Below are 13471 nucleotides of genomic sequence, written 5' to 3' on the forward strand. Positions count from 1 at the left end.
GTGAAATGGCGCTTAGGCGACAGAATCCGCTCGTATCACCTTCAAGAGGGGGACGAGGTTTCAATGCTGTGCCAGCTCTCGCAGGTGTTTGGTATCGTCTTGCGGCAAGGTGTGGTGCTGGTGTCCGCTTGACACTTTGCATGATATTGCAATCGGAAGGAGCATCCAGACTTGGTAGGAGGGGTTGGCAGTCACGTACGTCTGTGCGTGTACTGCACAAGGATTCCGGCATTGGCGGTGAAGAGGGTCACGAGTGCGCTAGCGTTACATACAGGAAGGAAGGAAGAGGAAGGTGGCGAGACGTGTGTTGGGGGGGGAGTCAGTTTGGCTGTTTTGGGGTACAGTTAATATATGGAGAGAACGAGGCTTGCTTATGGTTTCAGAGTGTACCCGTATCTAGGTGGGTTTCATCTGCCTTGCGGCGACGCCAATCAACTGGTCTGGCAAGGTTTACACTGTGGGCATACAATTAGCATCAGTTTAGCAAGTCTCGCAGACATTGTAAACCCACGCGATTGACCTTCGCTGAACCTTCTTTTTCCTAGGATAAGAGAAGGTCTGCTTGATACCTTTTCGTTCTGGGACATTGATAGTTAGCTTGGCAATAGATATTAGTTAGTAATAGACATTTCTAAGAAACAACAGACTTCCTAAAAGGGTAATACTATCTGTATTGTGTACCGTACCTAGTCTGTCACTAAACTTCTGGTGCGGCTTACGATCTGGGTACGTTCGTACTGAACACGTGACTGTTGCGACTCACTTTGTACGGACCGTAGTACGCCTCGTTAGAAGCGCTGACGACCATCCCGCTCACAAGGCTTTATCAGCTACGCCCCCTACAAAGACGTTGGGAAGCGTTGACCGTCCCTTCAAGCAAAAAAAAAGCCAACTTTTTTGACGCAGAATGTTAACATTAACAGTCACAGTCACAAACCATCCGTCAAAAAACCTTGTGTTAACACTCCATGCCTAGTCATACTCTCGTCAGTATAAGTAGCGTCAATGGCAGCACACCATCCTCCAGCAACTCACGCAAGCACCTTCTATTTCTCGCTATAAAGCGATAATGCTAATACTAACCCTAGCTCTGGGGCTCTCGTCAAATGGGTTCCCCTGACGCTCTCTCCAAAAAAAAAATTTTTGACGTTGATTCTCTCCTGCATGGTGGGCACAACAAAATCCAGGACGCCCCCTTAGAAAGTGACCAACTTGCCAGCTAACCACCCGAGTGCAAAACTAGAGAGAAGGAATCTCCGGTTGTGCATCCGATATCATTTTCTGGTCAACATAGTCTGCAGACAGCTCAACCTCCACATCAGCCGCCAGCCACAGCCCCTGAACTACAGCAACAACCATAGAGTCCGGAGACGAGGTGAAAATTTCTTTCTCTTGGTACAACCTATTTTGCTGATATTAACTCTAGCCTGAAGACAATGGCGCATTTGGCAACACCCCACATAAACAGCCTGATAGCAGTGTCGATGTGGCCGATGTAATGAAGTTGCTCCTTCTTGTTCATTTCAAAGCTGCTTCACTACTAATTTTAACACTAGTTCGACCTTATTCCTTCCTACTTAGTAGAAAAAATAGCAGGGTGGAAAGAATATATACACTACTTGGCATGCAAGTCAACCGTTGGTTGATTATTCGTACCTTTTTGGTTGTGATGGCGGAGTGGTGCGGAACCCCTTACACAGGGCTATGGCGCAATGCTGGGAGATTATGGTATTAGTGACAGTGCAGAAACTGGTGGCCAAGGAGCCCGGAGCTGAGTACTTCGTATGTCAATCTTTGTCATAAATCAGGTTATCTCATGTTCCATACGATGTAGACTGTAGAATTAGATAATCTACCAAGTTTACGCTAAGCGATGTATTTCACAAAAAAGGGATATAGAGATCCTTAGGTAAGATACTCCTAATGTGGAATACCGTCAAGGGCTCCCTCTTAAAGAAGCAGATATTAGCGTGTTCAATAACAAACCAGAGGCCAAGCTAAGAGCAGGTATACCCATGATTTTCGGAGCTCTGAAATTAAGGTAAGAAGACCCAGACCACCGCCAGGAATGAAGGTATAAGGAAATGCAGAGGGTTGACTAAAGGAGGATGTCAGGAAGACTGTCAAGAGATGAAATGTTTTGGCAGAAGCCTCAAACACGAGGCATTGGGAAGGGGGTCGCTCGTACCGATCTAGTGCGACTAGAGGAATAAATGGGTTGATACTTTCTCCATCACATCACCAAGCTCCCTTCTAACAAACAGCGTGTCTCACCACTTGTTAACGTTCAATGGGATTTCTGCTAAGAAGGGTACCGTCGAGGACGCTGTGAACATCGTGCTCTCAACCCCTGCAGACCTGGTGTTGCCCTATTATGCTCTCTCGCTCGAGGAGGTCTGCTATTTCTGGAGTTGGCAAGCAGCTTAAGTAGGTGAATATTGCTTAAGACCGGGATGAAGCCAGTTGCTTCCAGCAGAAGGGTCCGTTTGCTGGTCGCTGATAGGGCCAATATCCGCAGGGCACATAGGGGATGTCTACGTTGAGAGTGCGATACGGTATGCTGGACGGGATGCTGAAGTAGCTTTCAGAAGTCTTTTATGTTGAGGCATTGACGGTGGGGGTTAGTATATAGTTTGGATAATTTTCGCCTCCATGCCTCACTGAAAAACAGCAAGTGGTTTTCTTGACGTTGGAATAGGTGTACTTGTATGGCGATTATGAGGTCATAGAATAAAAGCTCTGTACTATATATATCATTACAAGATTTAGTAATGGGTATTAAGCAAAAGTGGTTGTCAATTGCTGTTAATCGCCTAACTCCAAACGCGGACGCAAAATTTCCATTTTGGATGACCAACCGATTAATTTATCGCATATCGGTCAGATGCCAGTCGCAAGCATTATCAAGTTATAAGATATGGAGACGGCGTAGGATATATATCTGGAGTTATCACGCACTTAGAGTTCTATGAAATGCCTCGATCGGAACAACTTTGCGCCGAGGATATGATACCTTGAAATCTTCGACGTTCAACCTTGCATTGGAATTCAAATCAGTCTTTACAAGCCAAGGGTTCAACTCTGAAGGTTGGCATGTGTTTCTGTTCGTTGTGTGCGATCTTAGGCTTTGAGTCATAATTTCAGGGGGCCACGATCTCGCGGGATTCTATGATCTAATTCTCTGAAAAGGGACACTAGAATTCAGAATGTACATTTCGCGGCTCTAGACACTTGAAGGCTACGAAAATCCGGTGGTGTTACACTACAGGGGTGATACTTCGGACGTAAAGGAGGAGCCTGCTTAGTTTGTGTGGTCTTTCAACGGAACTTGCGCTTACATTCTGAGATTCTCACATGTTAAATCAGTCACCTTACGCTCGCACAATGTGGGGCAGTGGCGGTGAACCTCCCCTTCTCACATCACCTCTCTGACTCTTGCATACAGCCTTAGAGTGTTTGTCGTTTGCTGTAATGCAGTATATTATCTAAACAATTTTTAAAAATGTCGAAACCTTCTTAAATAAGTCGCTGTGGCGCAATGGTAGCGGTAAGTAACTACTACCTAGTTCACCAATATTTGCTAATATCAGACGTAGCGTTGGACTTCTATAAACCTCATGGTGTGAATCCAAAGGCTGTGGGTTCGAGCCCCACCAGCGATGTCTTTTGTTTTTGCATCTCTTTTTGGGTCTATGAAGACCGTGGCGTTAGCGGGAAAGCGGATGGTTAGATTGGTTTAGGGACGCAGCGCGAAAACGGGGAACTGCAGGAGGAAGAATGCTAACGGATCTTGTTTTTTATAGTCCGTAAGCACAGGTCACACGCGAAGGGATAGTCGTCATTGATTCATCTCTGAATAGGAGTGCTTGGCTTTGTACGCCATTCTGAAGTAAAAGTTTCCTTCGCAGCTTTATACTCGATTCTACAAGAAAATTCTAAGTTCCATTGACACATACCAGAACGCCGCCTCTTTGGAACTTGAAACCTCTGGGAAGCATACACTCATATCCACACCTTCTCAAGTAAACTCACGAATAAACACCATCTACAACACACACATGGCAGTTCAAGTACGATTCCTGTGAAGAATAGGCACTTGAAACGTGCCAACACTTTTCCATTTCCCTTTCCCGTACAGCCAGTTCCCAGTTCCCAGTTCACTAGGAAGAAGCCGCGGAGGTAGCTAAAGTACAGGAATTTCCTTTCGGTCCTAGACGCCCAAATTCGGAAGTTGATCGAAAGGACCCTGGTCGTAAAAGATGAAATGAAATCCAGCGACATATAAATTCGACAATAGAGCTTTTGGAAATACCAAGTATTAAGGGTAAGGACCGAAGCAAGTGTGGTCTCCGCGGTATCGAAAAGCCCCCAGTAAAACGAACAATGCACAGGAAGAGAAGTGCTATGGTCGTACAAAATCCCACTCCACAAAAAAGACAAACAGAAATTGCATGCGACAGAAGAGGCCGTCAGACCAGCCTGCAGGCCCTGAGCTTCCACAATGCATGTATACCAAACTCCATTGGAATCGGCTACAACCGCTCGCGCTGCTGGAGCCTCTCGATGCGATCAGCAGCAGGCCGCGCCAAACCAACAGACGCCCAAAATTCGTCAGGGATGCCCCCCTCCCTCCGCGCCAGGCGCTCTAGCATGGCGCGTGCATCTCGTAGCTCCTGATCGAGGGTCTGCATATCGTCATTGAAATTTTGCGTCGCTTCGGCCAGCGCATCCAGTCCACCGCTGAGAGGCCTTTCGGGTTGGTGGATGCTTTCGCGTGGGGTGCGTTGCGAATAGAAGTTGTGAACGTAAGCACTCGCATCCCGAGAGCGATCACGAACGGCGCGCGAGTACCGGCTGGGATTTCGCATTGGAGGATCATCGGCGAGAAATCGATGGCGGGTGCGGTATATCTGCTGCCCTGTGCTAGATTCTCCTGGGATCAACTCCATGTCCTCCTCCTCGGTATCAGACGCAGTATCGTCTTCAGAGGTGTCGCAGGCGCGGATGAAAATTTCAGTATGAGAATGTCGCCGCGACGGCACAGTCAAATGCGTCCGGGACGAGGCTGCAGAGTTCGAGTTGGAACTTCCTGCTCGTGAGCTGGGTCCAGAATTCGAAAACGAGGCTGAGGCTGCAGCTGACGTAAAAGACGAATCCACAGTAGGCGCAAGAGGGTCCGGGGCAACAGTACTGAGCATCGTATCCCAGTGGTCATCTACAGGGCTGATGCTGCGGTCGCGGTCACCCAAACCATCGAGAGTGGTCGCTGGGCTCCACGACTCTCGGAGCGAGCTTGAAGGTAGAGGTCCATCAGCGATGGTGCGACGACCCATCCTACGAAGCGGAGGGAATCCAACCGCGTTATTGTCACTGCTGTCGCCATCAGCATCTTCGATCGTGGTGGGGTTGTCTCTGGTAGTCGAGGCGGTCTCAGCCCAAGGGCTCCTCGAGCGAGCTCCAACTCTGCTATACGGGGATCTGGATCTAAAGCTCGACCTTTCTCTGCTTTCTAGGCCATTGCCGGGTCGGAAGTTGCGCGAAGCAGCGGCAGGCGCAAAGTTTGGGGTAAAGGCGGGGAGCTGGCGCGAGCTGGGTGACACCTCCCCAAACCTCTGGAGACGCGACGACCGCTCGTACAGCGACCGATAATAGCGTTCACCGTGATACCGGTCGAGGGCCTGGTCGTTGGGTAACACATCGGGCATGTCCTGGGCAGAGTCGCCACTGCGGGAATAGTTCCTCGATTCAGGGACAGGTGGCGGGGGCAGGTGTGGTCGCACGTTCGAGGGGCGCGGGGCAGGCTCTGGGTGCGAGAGGACTTGCGATGTAGAGTTCATTAGGGGGTCGACACTGTCGAGCAGCCGTGGAGATCGTGGGGATCTGCTGGGCCGCACGCGTCGACCTGCGAACGGTGAACGGCGGCGGATGGGTGAGCGCGCGGGAGCGGTCAAATCGACCTTGATCGCGTCCTTGGCCTCTGGTGACGGAGCGCGCCACATTGGAAGACCCATTTTGTCGCAAAAAAGGGAAGAGTGGAGATTTGGGGATGAAATGCGATGAGTGGAGAGCGTTGTGATGACGGGGTGGAGCCTGAGGAGTTAGGTTTGGAGGAGGTCGGGGAGCGATGATAAGCGAGGAGGCCCTGCGGTAAGTGCGAGAGTGAGGCTGAGGGTCGGCGGCTGATCGGAGGTGGGACACAGGGCGGTTCTGACCTGAACGAAAGCACAACGGCGACAACGACCTCAAATATCGAGCACAACAGCTGTTCACGAAAATGACCTCACTCAGGTACATGAACTACCTTGCAGCCTCATCTGCATTCCTATTAAACACCGCAATCCAAACAAATCCAAACAACCTGCGCCGGCCCGACTAAACTGCCCGTGCCAAGCCTCCCTGTCCGTTTTGAGCATTGGCTGCCTCTTCATCGTCACTTTTCATCCACAGGGCGCTCTGACTCACTTTCATCTGCAGAAACATAGTGACTGTGCGTTTCAACACTTCCCACGCCTGCTTGCCTGGCACCACCGCCGCTCATGTTGCCTTGACAACCTCGCCATTCTGCAGCCATGATCAAGCCGGGGCTCGAAAGAATTGGCCAACTCCTCAAGGATGTCCATCTCCCATGGAAATCCATCCATGTTGCGGGCACTAACGGCAAAGGCTCGATTTGCGCCTACGCGTCTGCTCTTCTCACGCGTCGATGTATCAAAACCGGCTGCTTCACGTCTCCCCATCTAATCCATAGGTAGGCGCCAAATCACGTGCATTTCTTATTCTTCACCCCTCTGACAACCTGGCAAGATGGGACGGCATCACGATCAACCACACTCCAGTCCCCGAACATGTGTTCAAAAGAGTCGAACAATACTTCCTCGATCTAAATGAAGAGGCGAAAATCAATGCTTCGCCTTTTGAGATTCTCACCGCCACCGCCTTCAAGCTGTTCACTGATCAAAAGGTCGAGGTTGGCGTTGTCGAGGTCGGTATGGGCGGGAAGCTCGATGCTACTAACATACTCAACAATCAAGTCGTATCTGTGATAGCGAGAATTGCTCATGACCACCACAGCTTTCTTGGACACTCACTCGACGAAATCGCAAGCCACAAAGCTGGAATACTAAGACCTGGAGTCCCATACCTGGTCAACCCAACAAATGAATGGCACGTACAACAGGTTGTCGCCGACTACGCCAAGGAAATAGGAGCCGGCCCTCTGGTTGAGCTAGACACCGAAGAAAATAGGGAAGAGCTCTTTAAGACGAAAGCTTGGCATGAACTTGCGCGAAACATGCTCCCATTCCAACGGGACAATGCTGTCTTGGCCTACTTCGCAGTCATCGAAACGCTTAAAGGCCAGCACATGTCGCATTTGAAGGCTCGGAAGCTGCTCCCGGCTCTGAAGAAGAAGAATAAGAATGGCCTACCTGGGCGTATGCAGTTGCAGAGGATCCCATCCGTTTTCGGTAGTGGAGGGCCGCAGATTCTCATTGATGGAGCTCACAATGAAGATGCGGCAGTCGAGTTGAATCGGTACATCAACAAAAATCTCCGAAACGCCAGGCTAATAAACGGAGTGCCCGAAGGCGGTCGTCCCATCACTTGGGTAGTTGCCATGTCCGAAGGAAAAGATGCTCACAAGTTCCTGTCTCGTCTGCTCAAAGCCAGAGACAGGCTCGTGGCAACTTCGTTTGAGCCCGTGGATGGTATGCCCTGGGTGAAACCGATGCAGCCCAAGCATATAGCTGATACTGTCCACAATATCCAGTGGGATGTGACGACAATACAGAACAATGAGCCTGGTGTTCTAAAGGCACTCTGCACAGCAAAATATCTCAGAGGCCTTGGCGATCCGATCGTTGTGACAGGAAGTTTATACCTTGTAGGTCAACTTCTTCGCGAGATGGAGGAATATTCAATCTATGGAGATTCCCGCCTCGACATGCCAGAAATAGATCGAAAAGAACGTAACCACGTGAATGCTTTCCTTTCCGACCTGAATAAACCTTTCAGGGAAGTGAGCTTAGAGAATAGAGCATACCGTGACACGGCCTCAGAGCGCGAGGAACAAGAAATACAGGTACTACAACGTGAAATCGAAGCTCTCAACAAAGAACTCGAACGTGTCAACCATGAGGAGCGCGATCTCAAGAAATGTGAAGCCTTCCCCAAGAAAACGCCTTCGCAACCCAGGGAATACGACACCGCCTTAAACGAAAGGGAAGACATCTTTGCCGAATTCGAAGCTATCCGTAAACAACTAGATGATCTCTCTCCGCCACCGTCTAGTCCACCAAGGACAACCGAACGCAACGACAACAATCTCAAGGAGATGGTGAAAAACGTGCCCACCCGTCGAAGCATTGAAGATGTAATGGCAGACCCGGTCGCCCGCGTGCCCATACGCACACATTTTGCTATCAGCAAAGACGAAAACGAAAAAATGTTCCGACCACGAATTATTCGCCCAATCCGCCATGACCTTGGTCCCCAGATCCATCGCATAATGTCAGGTCCACCTAAGAGTTCGGATCATGATGACAAGTGATTTGGACCAAGCACCGACTCAGCACGCTGAGGACTTGTCAGACGACGAACCTTTGTGTTGTAGAAGCGCCGTCTACAAGGGCATAGCTAACATGTCGTGTCGAAGTTAGAGGGAATCTCTTCGAGATCGGAGTTGGCTGGTGGGACTGAGAGCCCTGCCTTGGCTCTTGGTGTATCTCTCGGCCAGCTAGCATCACCTTACTGTATTGTTCGCATGTACTAGTCCATTAGATGGCGTACATTCGAAAATTAATGGCACCTTCGAGATCTCGACTGTATTGAAATGGATGCTTAGATTGTACTATATGTAGATCGGTATGTTTGGATATAGATAGCTTGGTGGAAAAATGTCCTTCCTGCCTTCTACTTGTAATTATACGTGAAACCCTAAATTCCCCTGCTCTTTTTCCAACCACTACCATCCTCTAGAAAGCCGAAAAGCACAAGCAATGGTGTCTTCACTCTGCGTTCTCTGCGCCACCCACTTCCCTTTCCTCTTCCCCCTTCCCCCTCTCAACCAGCATGCCCGCATCCTCTCCTGTCCTAATCCCCCTCACCTTCCGGTGACTGCCGCACCGTCCTCTTCCTCGGACTCGCCACCAAAATGTACATCGTATCAGCCTCCCCTAACGTCCTTCCACGACTCTTATTAACGAAGAGATACAAAACTACAGCGCCGGAACAACACGCAGCGGGGATGTAACTGTAGGCAGTGGCGTAGGTTTTGGAGACTGCTGCTTAGATTATTCGACCCCATGTTATTGCCGGGGGGGGGCAGTTAGCGTGATGTGGGATTGTAGGGGAGAGGGATTTGGGGTTTGTTTATCGAATCAGACAATGAAGAGTGAAGAGACCTGTGAAGTCGATCATAGCATAGCTAATGTTTCAATTGGCTGTCAGATAGTCTCGATTCAGCGCAAAGTGGCTGAGAGAGCTGTCGGTTATATGTCTCTACGACGTAGAGACCAGGAAATGTATCGGCAACAAGGGCTGCAATGAGAGCTCTGATCAATGTTCCAATAGACAACTTTGCGACCCTACTGAGTAATTTCCGGATATTCCCAACCCAGTTTGTACTCACTGCAGCCACAAATAGTCCAAGGCCGACCATTTGTGAATGGTAGTTTCCTCGTCGTGGGGTCCGTCATGTCAATGAAAGCATCTCAAGAAATCGGGCCTTTTGAAGAATCTAGACATATGCTCATGTGGGTCATCACTAGTTTCCTCTCAATGTTCGATGAACGAAGAAGGCGAGGGGAAAGTCCCCCCGAATCGGTCTGGCGACCCCATAGTTTATGTAACGCGTTGATGAATTGACGGAGGCTTGAAGAAGAGTTAGTACTTCGGAGAGAAATTAGTATGGGGTATGGGGAAGATAGAAAAAAAGACCACATGTTACTTTCATGGTCTTCTAAACATTGGTATCCACCACCCCGGTTCTTGGCAACAATATCTCACATCTCTATGGATTTTTCCACATTCGATGCCATAGTCTTATTGGCCAATTCACTCAATTAATCCCAAACAGCGTGGCACGTAGCTAAGAGCAGATAAGCCCCATTTCGCGACATCATCGTGGATCCGGAGGGGTCGCTCGCACTCAACACTTGATGGTTAGAGTATGTTGAAATTCTAGTTGAGCTCCGCTAGATCTGAAAGCGCACCTTTAGAGCCTACTTCTAGAGATAGTAAGAGGGTTGGTTAAAGGCTCCTTAACGTTAAGACCCGTCTAGAGTAGATTTAGATGCACGAGCGAGTATGTTCTAAAGACCTGCCATTTTGTTCTACAAGTTTCTGTTACAATGTGACTGATTGATACATGTCCTATGCTTGACGACCCGACGGCGTCAGAATGATGCTCTTGTTTCCCCTTCCTAGCATTATAAGAAAAAAGCTTTCCCAAAGACCCACCCAAGACCCTCCTCCCTTAGCACTGGCATGCTTTGAGTAACTCAGGTGTTGGGCTACACCGAGAACTGTGAAACATTGTTTGACCTAACGTTATTTCATCCAATACGTCTTTGTACGCTCTTCAGTACATGAATACAGTGAGAATCACTTTGTTGAGTTTGTCCGAGATCCCTTTTCTGTGGCCTTCTCTACCCCTTTCACTTTTCCAATAGCCCTGGCCATTGCATGCTTGCTTTTAACACCTTCCTTCTCTTTCGTTTTGGATGGAGTAGGCAGCGGACCTTCCTTACTGTCCCAGCTCTGCGCAATCATGATTCTATTCTCCTCCCAAGCAACCCATGCTGCAGCTTGCAGGAAGCAATCTGTAATATCATCTAGTTTCTTCGACTTCGACACATCGTCCACAGAACGCTTCTTCCTCTCCTTGGCATAAGATGTGGCACAAAGCAATTGCCTCGTCAAGTCAGCGTCCTGGGAGAAAGAAAAGCTTATCAAGGGCCTGCACTCGAGTGAAGCACTGGGATTCTGAACTCCTAATGTGGTAGACATCGATGTGTTGGACGTAAGCCACGACCTAACGAGCTCGATTCTTGCCTTCTTTTCCGCCTTGCCTCGACTTAAACCCGGTGTTTTAGCTGCTTTCTTTGGGTCCCCGAGGAAGTCTTCTACTTCGCCGTCTGGACCAAGCAACAGTTCGTGTTCGGTTTCTTTGCTCTTCTCGGGAATATTTGATCTCACGTCCTTGCCGACCCAGAAGTTGCCGACGCGTTTTGGATCTACTCCGAAGATTCCATATTCCCCCCGAATAGTGTTGCCATCTTTCGTCTTTGAGCTTTGGCTTGGTGTTTCTTCTCGAAGAGCTGTTAGAATAGCCCACAGCATTCCCTCAAGTGTGTTCACTCTCACAGTCCATTGCTGAACCGCACTCCCTCCACCAGAGCGCCATCGTTGGCGTTCAATCAGGAGAAGATCAGGATTGTAGGGTAGAAGGGTATTCTTTAAAAGCTTGTAGGCTGTGTGCGATAAAGCTGCTGGGGTATACGGATCTGCCGCCTCTACATTTTCCCCCGCAAACCCTGCACCCGTCTCAGAGACGGCACGATATTGCGATCGTGCTACCTCTTCCGCAACATCGAGCCTCCGCCACTCAATTATGCTCATATCCATGCCAAACACATTCTGCGCTTCAGCAGCCTTTGAACCAGGTATCTTTGCCTTAACATCAGCAACGCAGAAGGCGAGATTTTTAATACCCATGTCAATGCTTAGAATTCTGGTACTCTCCCTAGCTTTGAAGGCTGATGGGAAGCGAGAACTCTTGAGATTTTGTTCCAGGCGAGAGAGCAAAACGTCCTTTCGCCCAGTAGTTGCGGAGCCAATTTGGGTGAGAAGGAATTGCAGAGCTTTGACATTGAGAGTTGCGGACTTTGGTATCATTTTGAACTCCGAGACCAATGGAGTTTATGTAAGAATCTTAGAAGTCGAAAAGCGTAGGTATGGGAAAAGAGGCGATAGTCTTGATCATGGCGAAAATTCGAGTGGCGTTTCCCACCTCATCATCGTGAGGAGAATTGTAAGAAATCTAGCGTATTGAGAGAGAGAGCTTAGGACGGGCAAAGAATTCATTTCAAGGTATAAGAAAGTCTAGAAAAGGCTAGTCCTTCCCTTTCGGAGGATAGGCTGGCATGGGGAATGATGGATGATGGACAATCGAGGTCGCGTCTCGATCTTCTGTCTGAGCGCGCCCACGTGATGCAATCTCAGCCAATCAGAAGCATTAACGCTAAGTATGGATACCTTACAGGCAACAGAGTAACGTCTGTCCCTGTGCTGCGAGACGCCCTCCCCGATGAGACAAACTATAGGTATTTTGATTTTGAAGAGATATGGAATCGATGCATGCATCAAATATTGCTCTTATAGGTATATATTATCTATACCCTATGGCTAGTGCACCAGCTACTTGTAACCTCTTTCGATTATCACGGGCTCGCTGCGTTGTCCTAGCATGAAGCTATTAGGCATCCTTTGGCAAGTATCCTAACATCCTGCTACAATACTCGAGCTTCTACTCGTAACACCTCAGAATGAAGGCATGTAGAATCAGTACATATGTATAACAGCACTTAATATCTGTATGCAACACAATGCGAGATATGCGAGAAGATAATATCCGTCCTACGTGCACCCCGGATCAGGAAGAGAAGTCATGCAATCGTTTCAATGCAAAAATCACCAAGTACTAGTCACATGCGCCTTGGGTCTCAACGGTGCTCGCTTTCTCGTCGGAACACCTACGATTGCAGAGAAAATCGACCTCATTGAAATTCACTAGAGTCCAGCGAATGCAGGAGCAAGAATTTCCCAAAGGCCTTCAGATACCAGAAATTTTCTTGTCCGCATTATGCATTTTGAGAAATCCAGGTAGCCTGGTTCACTTTGTACAGAAATCGAATTTGTTCTTTCTAGAGGGCACGTTCGACAAAAGATGTACTTGGAGCATTTGCGAGCTTCTACACGTGCCTCTGCAGGCTCGCCTCCTCAAGTGTGTGTGCATCCTGGCTAATCATAATTTGCAGTGATACTACGGCCTCGGGGTTCACCAGCGTGCTGGCGTTATCGGCGCCTAGACTACATTGCCTTCCGTATCCAGGCCCATGTCCACCTCAGACCTCAGGGACCTGTATTGTGTCGACTGGTCTCGGTATATCCCTAAGCACTCTATCAGGATTAAATCAAAACAAACCGCTCTTCGCCCATCCTGAAAGAATGCTCTTCTTAAAGGCCCTTGTCCTTGCAGGGTAAAGATAGTTGAAATGACTCTTGCCAATTGTACCAACACCACCTCGTTCCAGTTGCTCAAATTGATCGCGATAAGCCACCTTAAGTAGAGCAAACACTGCTACATCACAAGGCTGAAGTTTATGGGAAGTATTAGAGGGAAGCTAGCACAGGGTGATATACAGGGTGATATTGTTGACGAAGCAGTACTCTAAGATCTCAAGCGTCTCGT

The 13471-nt window shown here is 48.8% G+C and overlaps 6 protein-coding genes and 1 non-coding gene across 7 annotated transcripts; 5 read left to right on the forward strand and 2 right to left on the reverse strand.

The window, feature by feature from the left end:
- Window positions 1-1624: 1624 nt before the first annotated feature.
- On the forward strand, window positions 1625-2687 carry BDR25DRAFT_359050 (uncharacterized protein; the record flags this gene model as incomplete). Its single annotated transcript, XM_033696036.1, has 8 exons — window positions 1625-1734; window positions 1765-1830; window positions 1902-1925; window positions 1990-2074; window positions 2116-2195; window positions 2247-2394; window positions 2464-2590; window positions 2626-2687. The coding sequence occupies 8 exons, from the start codon at window positions 1625-1627 to the stop codon at window positions 2685-2687; spliced, it is 702 nt and encodes a 233-aa protein (XP_033543842.1).
- An 837-nt stretch (window positions 2688-3524) lies between these two features.
- On the forward strand, window positions 3525-3662 carry BDR25DRAFT_t36. Its single transcript has one exon. It is a non-coding gene; the product is annotated as a tRNA-Ser (tRNA).
- BDR25DRAFT_359052 (uncharacterized protein) lies at window positions 3539-3784 on the forward strand (the record flags this gene model as incomplete). The annotated part of the gene is made up of 3 exons (XM_033696037.1): window positions 3539-3597; window positions 3635-3701; window positions 3731-3784. The coding sequence occupies 3 exons, from the start codon at window positions 3539-3541 to the stop codon at window positions 3782-3784; spliced, it is 180 nt and encodes a 59-aa protein (XP_033543843.1).
- Window positions 3785-4406: 622 nt separating this feature from the next.
- On the reverse strand, window positions 4407-6279 carry BDR25DRAFT_72239 (uncharacterized protein). Its single transcript, XM_033698955.1, has one exon. The coding sequence runs from the start codon at window positions 6009-6011 to the stop codon at window positions 4533-4535; it is 1479 nt and encodes a 492-aa protein (XP_033543844.1). The 5' UTR covers window positions 6012-6279; the 3' UTR covers window positions 4407-4532.
- Window positions 6280-6451: 172 nt separating this feature from the next.
- Window positions 6452-8944, forward strand: BDR25DRAFT_267769 (FolC bifunctional protein). Its single transcript, XM_033687070.1, has 2 exons — window positions 6452-6748; window positions 6805-8944. The coding sequence occupies exons 1-2, from the start codon at window positions 6570-6572 to the stop codon at window positions 8546-8548; spliced, it is 1923 nt and encodes a 640-aa protein (XP_033543845.1). The 5' UTR covers window positions 6452-6569; the 3' UTR covers window positions 8549-8944.
- A 1658-nt stretch (window positions 8945-10602) lies between these two features.
- Window positions 10603-12144, reverse strand: BDR25DRAFT_292738 (ribonuclease H-like protein; the record flags this gene model as incomplete). Its single annotated transcript, XM_033688678.1, has 1 exon — window positions 10603-12144. The coding sequence occupies exon 1, from the start codon at window positions 11893-11895 to the stop codon at window positions 10603-10605; it is 1293 nt and encodes a 430-aa protein (XP_033543846.1). The 5' UTR covers window positions 11896-12144.
- BDR25DRAFT_395514 (uncharacterized protein) lies at window positions 11583-12793 on the forward strand (the record flags this gene model as incomplete). Its single annotated transcript, XM_033698382.1, has 6 exons — window positions 11583-12019; window positions 12138-12275; window positions 12313-12408; window positions 12466-12493; window positions 12524-12555; window positions 12661-12793. Exons 1-6 carry the CDS (start codon window positions 11955-11957, stop codon window positions 12791-12793), a joined length of 492 nt encoding a protein of 163 aa, XP_033543847.1. The 5' UTR covers window positions 11583-11954.
- Between the last annotated feature and the right edge of the window lie 678 nt (window positions 12794-13471).

The sequence above is a fragment of the Lindgomyces ingoldianus genome (assembly GCF_010093535.1).
Source record: "Lindgomyces ingoldianus strain ATCC 200398 unplaced genomic scaffold BDR25scaffold_31, whole genome shotgun sequence".
Lineage (NCBI taxonomy): Eukaryota > Fungi > Ascomycota > Dothideomycetes > Pleosporales > Lindgomycetaceae > Lindgomyces > Lindgomyces ingoldianus.